At 38.2% G+C, this 9,597-nt stretch overlaps 1 protein-coding gene across 1 annotated transcript; it reads right to left on the bottom strand.

The window, feature by feature from the left end:
• Window positions 1-743: 743 nt before the first annotated feature.
• On the bottom strand, window positions 744-9,364 carry LOC144446823 (protein-glucosylgalactosylhydroxylysine glucosidase-like). The gene is made up of 7 exons (XM_078136664.1): window positions 9,198-9,364; window positions 8,425-8,549; window positions 6,533-6,640; window positions 3,960-4,182; window positions 1,886-2,709; window positions 1,303-1,515; window positions 744-991 (listed from the first exon to the last, which is right to left on the bottom strand). Exons 1-7 carry the CDS (start codon window positions 9,320-9,322, stop codon window positions 744-746), a joined length of 1,866 nt encoding a protein of 621 aa, XP_077992790.1. The 5' UTR covers window positions 9,323-9,364.
• Window positions 9,365-9,597: the final 233 nt, after the last annotated feature.

Below are 9,597 nucleotides of genomic sequence, written 5' to 3'. Positions count from 1 at the left end.
ATTCCAGATTGGGACTCGGTCCATATCTAACATGAATACATGTATGATATCATTTATGACGTAAACATTTACCATATGCTTAAAGTAACTGAAAGTTGTTTAAATTTGTGGCCTCGTTCTTGTTGTTGTCTTTGTTCTAGAGTTAGATTTTTTCAGCTATTATTGTTTTATATTGTCAACATATCGTAGTGTCCTAATTATGCCATCTCACTTCATTCAAAAGTCAGAGGAATACACACCAACGTTAATTATTGACAGTTTCATCCCATTTTTCATATAATCTTCTCCAGCAGGAGCAGTTATTGGAATCCATCCACACCATTGTTCCATTATGTTGTGCAAGGAGACCGTTTCTTCACCAATCGAAACCGATTATTTAAATCATTAATTTCACAAACATTGGTTGTCAAATTTGTATTGTTCCAGTGTGTTAAAGCCTCGCGTTAGGCTGTGTCTCTAACAATGAACGTAAACACATCATATAGCAAAAGTTCGTGACTACCCTTGTTTTCATTTTCAACAGATTCAACAGCAAAGTAAAACCCCGACAAAGTCGTGGTAGGAAAGATAAGATGACATATTCATTCAATAAATATTTATATAGATTCAAAGTGGATTACGAACCCCACACACACCGTATATGAAGACACCATGACATGATAACGATGTACCTACATACAGTATACCAACTTTGTACGGTTTTCACATGTACCCCCCCCCTCCAGCTGTAATATCACATGTACCTACAGTCTACCAACCTTATATGGTTCCCGCATGTACAAACTATAGCTTCTGTCATATAAATCTTCGGCTTTGTCGTAGTTCTCAAGTTCAAGGTGACCAATACAATGCATACCCCATGTCATAGCCGGTCCAAAAGGGTCTGTTACAGGCTCGTACATGTCTAAGTCGTTTTGACGAACTTCATTTGACATTTCCCACATCATTGGAAAGCCAAGAAGTACTACATCGGCTTGTTTTATTTCTTCTCCTGTGGAATAAAGTTAATTAATACTAAGTGGCTATCATTAGAAGTGATTTAGAGCAAAATTCTTATGAAATATTGGTCAAATTCGTCTTGGCACCACACACGTTATATTAGCTAGTACTCTGACCACTGTAGTCGTCTGAGGCTAGTATAAGCAAAGAATGGTCTTGTCTACAAAAACTACATACTATTAAAGTATTCGCAATTAATTGATTTACATCAAGTTGTCCGATAACCGTGTTTCAAAAGCCATTTATACACACTGTGAAGGAATATATGAATGGTGATATTGGCAAACTATCGACGACACTTACCAATCGGATAGCCTTCATATTCCGGATGAAACATGTTCTCATTATCGAATATGTATGTCATGTTCCGTGCCTTGCTTATCCAGTCTTCGGGTAAGGGTTCATCTCCGCAAAGACAGGAGGCATAGTTTGCCAGGAATATCGCCAAACTGGCTCCAACATTTGTATAGATAGAATTATCCACCTCTCCATGGTATTCATCTGGCGGCATTACTCCTGGAAACAATCAAACATTATTATGCATGTCTTCAGATATATTTAATTCTGATAAGTATTCAAGTATTGATAAATTTTGCTGTGTAAATCTATTCTATTCTAAGCTATTCATTCTCAAAAAACAGAGTGTTGTTTTTCTACTGATGCAACGTAAAACAATAGTGTGTGTCTCGGACGGTGTCGTAAAGATGCCCCAGGTTTTACGACAAGATAGTCGAGGGCCGAGTTAGTCCAACGACCCCCAGTGTTCACAATTCCTTCGTTTCATTGTTGATCAATATTGGAGGCATTTATTTCTATTGCATAAGACCATTACATCTCCACCAATAGATTTCACGGAAGTTACTGAGTGCAAAAAATATGTGTTTACCTAAAAGTTCCCATGCGTCTCTTTCTTCGTTATAGGTGACACGACTTTGCCAAAAGTTTGCAATTTCCCTTGTGAACTCGCAGCCCCAGTCGTTCAACCAGTCTACATCTCGAGTTGCAGAAATATACTGCCTCGCAGCAAATGCAATGTCACTCGTGATATGCTGCTGGTTTTCCCTTGTCTCAACGCAACAGTCCGGTGTTGTCTCAGCGCCAGAGAAGGCTGACTCCCATGGATACCTTGTACCTGTATGCCAGTTACAGTTTGCTCGTCTCATGGCCTCGTATCTCACATACCACCTGTATGACAACATATCTTTACCAAGGTTTGGGTAGAACATCATTATCGTTGGATACATCCATGTTTCTGTGTCCCAAAAACTGTGCCCCTGGTAGTCACGTAGATAGGCACCGTTTGCAAGCCCTCCTGGACTCAAACCAAAGAACTGGTTCTTAGGGTTGTTTGTCTCCTCTACAGTGGGCAGGGAACTAAGAATGTAGTAAAAACTGCCGTAAATAAGTTTTCCTAATTGAACGTCGTCGACCTCTATCCTTCCATTGTTCCACGTATCTTTCCATTTCTGGACATGCAAGGCGAGCAGTTCGTCTCCTTCATCTGCTTCTATACTTAGAATGGCATCGTCAAAGTCTGATTGTGCTACATTATCATTCTGGTCAATTGAAGTGATGTAGTTGTATGTCTTGTTAACGTCTACGTCTGTAAACACTAGGTTGGTATCGATTACTGTGTAGTATTGGGATACGGTGGATAAACCACTGTATCTCGTTTCAGCTACTTTAGTACGACCATCTCGTTTCTTGCACCTGAGTTTGGAAAAAAGAAAGCATAGTAAACATTTAAATCTTCGAAGCAGTGTTTCCGTCTTTGAAATTTAAAATCTGTAAATCTATAATGGAACTCAAATGATATAGCAAGATATATAATAATGTAGTTTGTCTGGCTGTCTGTTTGTTTGTTTGTTGTTTGATTTCTCGTGCTGGAATAAGAATTTGCAAAACAGTCGTCGTGAATACCTGGAATGGTGCATTATCGGAAACGTAGTAACATGAATCAATCACTGTGGTAAACGACGTCACGGTGTCATTCAATCACTGTGGTAAACGACGTCACGGTGTCAATCAATCACTGTGGTAAACGACGTCACGGTGTCAATCAATCACTGTGGTAAACGACGTCACGGTGTCAATCAATCACTGTGGTAAACGACGTCACGGTGTCAATCAATCACTGTGGTAAACGACGTCACGGTGTCAATCAATCACTGTGGTAAACGACGTCACGGTGTCAATCAATCACTGTGGTAAACGACGTCACGGTGTCAATCAATCACTGTGGTAAACGACGTCACGGTGTCATATTGTTGGTAAACTACAAATAACATCATCTTGGTTATCCAGACCCTTACAGGAAGGCTATCCTTCCAATCACTACATATTAGGTATTACCACAACTACAAATAATCTAGCATTGGTTACCCAGACCCTCACAGGAAGGCTATCCTTCCAATCACCCCAGATTAGGTATTACCATAACTACAAATAATATAGTCTTGGTTACCCAGACCCTTGCAGGAGAGCTATCCTTCCAATCACCCCAGATTAGGTATTACCACAACTACAAATAATATAGCATTGGTTACCCAGACCCTTACAGGAGAGATATCCTTCCAATCACCCCAGATTAGGTATTACCACAACTACAAATAATCTAGTCTTGGTTACCCAGACCCTTACAGGAAGGCTATCCTTCCAATAACCCCAGATTAGATATTACAACAACTACAAATAATGTAGCCTTGGCTACCCAGACCCTTGAAGGAGTGCCATCTTTCCAATCACCCCAGATTGGGTATAGAATGATTTTTGATAGGTGGTACCGCTCGCTTTCATATTCAGATTCATTGGTTCAGTGGTCAAATATTTACATAAACATGACTAATTCAGTTTCATTCACACCCACTGGAATGTACCTGAGTCTACGACTATCAAGAATGACGCGTCCAGATTTCTATGGAATCTCTAATGACACGTGTTCATCAGTCTTGCGTACTTACGTCAGAGATCCTAATCCTATGGTGTAGTCTTCTTCAGTACCAAAGTTAATATCATCAGTCTCCGAGCCTTCGTTGTTGGTCAATGTTACTGTTATATCATCAGTATTACTTCCAAGTCTTTCGAATTGCACTTGGGTAACTAGTAATCTATTGTAGTAACGGTGTGCAAAGATACGAACAGTAACTTTGAAATTTAAGTGTGCAGATTCTTCATGCCAAACACCTGGTAAGAAACATGATTGAATAAGTAATTTTGAATACAATAATACCATTTAGGAAGACAGAAGTTACAAATTGTAATTTGCATTCTTATGACTGTATACGTAATAATTTATACCGGTATCATACTAGAATCATTGTAATTGAGAGTCGTATATATCTTGTCATGGATTCCTTAAGTAATCTTTAGATATACCTTTTTATGAATTTTCTTAAATCGACTCTTTTGAATGGCACATTGTAAAACAAAGGTATATATGTGCATGTGTATGTATGTATGTATGTATGTATGTATGTATGTATGTATGTATGTATGTATGTATGTATGTATGTATAGATGGATGGATGGATGGATGGATGGAGGTAGGTAGGTAGGTAGGTAGGGAGGGAGGGATGTATGTATGTATGTATGTATGTATGTATGTATGTATGTATGTATGTATGTATGTATGGATGGATGGATGGATGGATGGATGGAGGTAGGTAGGTAGGTAGGGATGGATGGATGTATGCCCACACCAATATTCGAACGCAACCAGTCATACACGTATCTTGGATATGATATAAACATTGAAAACTCCGTTAACAACAAATAAGTTAACACGCTCAACGATTTTAAAGATACTATCTACAAAAGATACGAATCAATGTATACCAACCTCTGCGAAACTATCTGCAGTGAATGTGATGTAAATGTCAAAACTGAACTTTTACTACCCGAATCTACATTTTACAGGAAAGGACACAATCATAGGCTATGCCAGGCATTGGTTTGAGCTGAACTCATCGTCAACAAGATCGTTCTTTTTCACACCAAAGTCATTAGGAGGACTGTGGTTAATTAATCCACATATAATGTTCTATGCAAAACATCTGTCATTCTATTTATCACTTCTCAACAATGCTGACCCAAACGTGCGGCAAGCAGCCCGTCAATCACTATTACATATTCAAATAAAAACGGAAAGCTACCCTAGCAACAGACAACGACACCAATAACTTTGCAGGATTTGCCCTTGACGACAGAGGCAACCTTGTAAAACACTCCGGGGTAAATTGGCCAAAATCACAATGGATCAATTTCCTTGAAATGTGTAAACGGAAAAACATATCTTTGCTAAAAGTGGATGACATATACATATTAGAGTTTCATTAACATTCAAAACAACTAGATCTTTCTACTCTACATACAAACAGCATAGTTTACAACAACAAGCAGCAGATCTCAAGGGCACAAGGCAATGTCGTCACATGGGTGTGTACTTTGGGATGCGGGAAAGATCAACCACTCCTTATCAGCAGCCTATCTGTAATCACAAGATCGACGACAAACTAAGATCCTTTATAGAGAGAGGTCGATATACAATTACTCCAGTGTGAAAGCCTCCTGTCACTGTACTACACAACTACATATACAAAATATGTCGACATCCATCTGAAACAGCATCCCATACTCAATGAGTGTACACAATTCCAGAAACTGTATCAACAAAGACATAACCGGATAGTTAATATAATCTCAAACCTCTATTTAGTGGTCTGAGATATAATCTATAAGAAAATCATATCCAAGATAGTAATGCTGATAATGAGACATACACAGACATTCTGTTAAAACCTACACTGTTTGACTCTTAACGATGAAACACCAACATACACGTCCCGACATTGTTGTCATTGACAAACAGAACAAAGCGACTTGATTGATAGAAATCGCCATTCCATTCGATGCACGTTATCATTGGAAATAAATAACTATGGATTTCGTACTGAGGTTATACGGTATTAATATTAGGAAGCCATGGCAATATTCGCTACAGATTTGTAAGTGGTTTGAATATGATTAATGCTAAATACATTGCAAAATATTACAACATTATATAGTTTAATAATTGGTTCTAGTAATATCTGGAGAAAGAGATTCAGGCATTATAACGACTAACACACAATATTTTGCCTTGGTGATGTGGATAACATGTATAATTTTAAATATTTCCTGCTAGATGCTGTGTGAACTCAGTAATACTGTACCTGTACATGCTAATTTCATGTATTTCGGAAATAAAATAATTTGATATGTATGTATGTATGTATGTATGTATGTATGTATGTATGTATGTATGTATGTATGTGCCCGTCCGTCCGTCCGTCCGTCCGTCTGTCTGTCTGTCTGTCTGTCTGTCTGTCTGTCTGTCTGTCTGTCTGTCTGTCTGTCTGTCTGTCTGTCTGTCTGTCTGTCTGTCTGTCTGTCTGTCGGTATGTCTGTCTGTCTGTCTGTCTGTCTGTCCGTCCGTGTTATTTTGGGAGAACACGTCGTCGGACATGCACGTCCACAATATCACAATCCGTCCTACCTTGTTCCACGTCCAAGAAGTATCTCCTTGTAACGTCTTCTTCTATATCAGTGTCAAACGACACACGTATTGCATTTTTCGATGGTATTCTAGCTCGATGACTCACACCTGAAAAGCCCCCAGATATAAATCAGAATTGTATTTTAACTTCTGAAAGATACACATGCAATTCAAACCCTTTCATTATGGAAAGAGATTCGTAAGACTTCTTTAACTCTGGAGATCAAGATCAAGATTGCTCTACTGAGGGCGCCCTCTAGTGACGAAGTATTCTAGTTTGGACGTTCTGATATCTGCGTATATTCCATATTTATACTATACATATTTTTATTCCAAAATAAAAACAAATACTAATGTTATGGAAATGAGCTTATTAGCCGACTTCTACACCACATCAGCTACTGATTAATAAAATGTTGGATATTGAAAGAGCTAGGATCTTTTAGCGTTAGTGACAGTTCTCATCATAGCTACAGATGTATTGTTTTTTATTCCACACTTTATAAGTTCACGACAAAATATACACATCATTACGATATAGGAGGTATTGGACCAATTAGGATAATCCTATATAGTGTTTACTTTCAAACTAAGATTAGGTGATTCGCCAATCCAAGAAAACGGTGATTTCATTCATCTTGGAGGAGAGGTAGGTGAAGGCTCACAATTGTTTTGTACTAGTATTGATGCTGATTTAATAGGATATTGGTAAGAGAATAAAATGTTTGCTCTATAGTCTTTCATTGTTCACTCCACGATATTACTAGCTACTCCTCAGAACATATTTTTACATGTAAGTAAGTTGGTAATATTATATATAATAGTACCACCACATGTGGTTATTATAACAACTCTATGTAGAAGTTAGCCTATGTTTTGGTTAGCCTATTCAGACACACACATGTACGCTGACGCTGCACCTGCGTAAACTGAATTCTATCAACCTACGTACGTACCAAGTTTGCCTATCTTCTTCTGCTTTGTTAAAAGTGTGCATATATAGGGTGTCACGGGCAAACTTAGTAGCTTTTAAGAATTCAGTTGGAACTTTATACCGGTGCAGCACCAACATAACCGTGCGTGTCCGAACAGAGTACCCACACCGAGGGGCCCCGGTGCATAATCGGTTCAGGACGAATGTAAATTTATACTATCACGAGATGTGTTATGTTTATCAAATAAGGGTCGAGAATGTTATCAGTCAACATTCCAATAACGCGTGGTTTCATACGTTGAACATGCAGCTAGGAGCGTGATTGAATTGTTCATTTCAATAGGCATAACGTGATAATAAAATATTGGTAGTTTTAAAATCAATAACAGCCCAATGAGCAAACTGTCAAAAGAATAAGATATGTAGATCGTAAAATTGATATGTCAAACATCTGTTGTAGCTGCCGTTCTCATATCAAATAAACAATGCTATCTATAATTTCATGCAGGCAATCTAAGGTCTTTAGTAAGTCTCGTAAAGCGTCTGAAAATTGTACTAATGTAAAAGTCATTGTAACTACGACTACTGTACGACTGCACATGGGGTTCCAAGTGTTACCGATACATACCCTTGATTGTAACGAGTTTGTGCGTAGAAATCCTTGCCGACACATAGCCTTGATTGTAACGAGTTTGTGCGTGACGTGAGAGCGTTACATTACAGAAATCCTTGCCGACACATACCATTGATTGTAACGAGTTTGTGCGTGACGTGATAGCGTTACATTACAGAAATCCATGAAATATAACAAAGTCATTTAAAGACTTATCACTTGGAATTATAATAGTTCTCCTATTCTATCACTTCATGTAGCAATGCCTCAAAACGAAGTTGACTGAAATAATGACAGTAAAATGATAGTAGCTGAAATCTGAAACGTCATGGCAATTGAACTCACCAAGTTTGTCGTTATATAGTCCATTAACATATACCGTGTCACTATAAATAGTGGTACATAGATGTCCATTGCCAACAGACGCCATATAGTTCAGGTCAATGTCATTATCATCATTCATTGGTAATCTGCAAAGAATATTAATTACCGTGCTAATTTTGTAAATTGCAAGAAACGATAAAGCTTGTGTCAAATAAATTTTACATCTCAGGTTTGTGTGAAGTAAGTTTTTAAACATAATTTCAAAATTATGATCACAGCGATTTTGCACCCTGTGCAACCTTATTCCTGCTGACTGGAATCTGGCAATGTTCAACATATCAAAGATTGCAGCTATGATACTTACGTATTAGAAATAGATAGAATCTGGTTATCGACAAGCACATCTGGACATTTAGAAATGTTAGTTCACGGCTTGAATAACTATTAGTGAAAACGTCACGGTACATTTAGTCATCAAGTGCCATTTGCCAACAACATGGTAATATATGTGCGTACATGTGTATGTGTATGTGTATGTGTATGTGTATGTGTATGTGTATGTGTATGTGTATGTGTATGTGTATGTGTGTGTATGTATGTATGTATGTATGTATGTATGTATGTATGTGTGTGTGTGTGTGTGTGTCGGTGTGTGTGTGTGTCTGTCTGTGTCTGTGTACGCTTGTTTGTTGTATATTGTTTTTACGTGGTTCCGTTGCAGTGTCTTGGCACTAAGAGCCCTCACCAGATAGCTCATACATGACAATCTGTACTGGAAATTCATTAAAACTTACTCCGTAGATTCGAATATCGTTGGAGAATTACTAACGTCTTGAACATCTTGCACAGACTGTCTCCGTTCTCTGATCTTCGCTTCATCAGCCACTCTTTGATATTTTAGCATGGAAAGTTCAGGCATTTCGTGAAGACGATGGTTTGACAATGCCAAAGAGATGCAAGATACATATACCAACCCCACAATAACGACGTCAAACAATCGTGCCATGTTGTCAATGTTCTAGTTATGTTGATTGTGTCAGCAATTCGAACCGGTCGTCAGTACAAAACGCAGTACAGGCCAGGTACAGACCAGGTCAGGTCAGGTCAGGTATCGACTGAATATATTTTTGGATTCACATTTAGATCCAAAGATGTGAATCAGTCATTGTATTTGGTGTAGATTTAGATCCAAAG

Source organism: Glandiceps talaboti, chromosome 15 (genome assembly GCF_964340395.1).
Source record: "Glandiceps talaboti chromosome 15, keGlaTala1.1, whole genome shotgun sequence".
Lineage (NCBI taxonomy): Eukaryota > Metazoa > Hemichordata > Enteropneusta > Spengelidae > Glandiceps > Glandiceps talaboti.
Note: the sequence above shows the minus strand (reverse complement) of the source record. Positions and strands in the feature narration are given on the sequence as shown.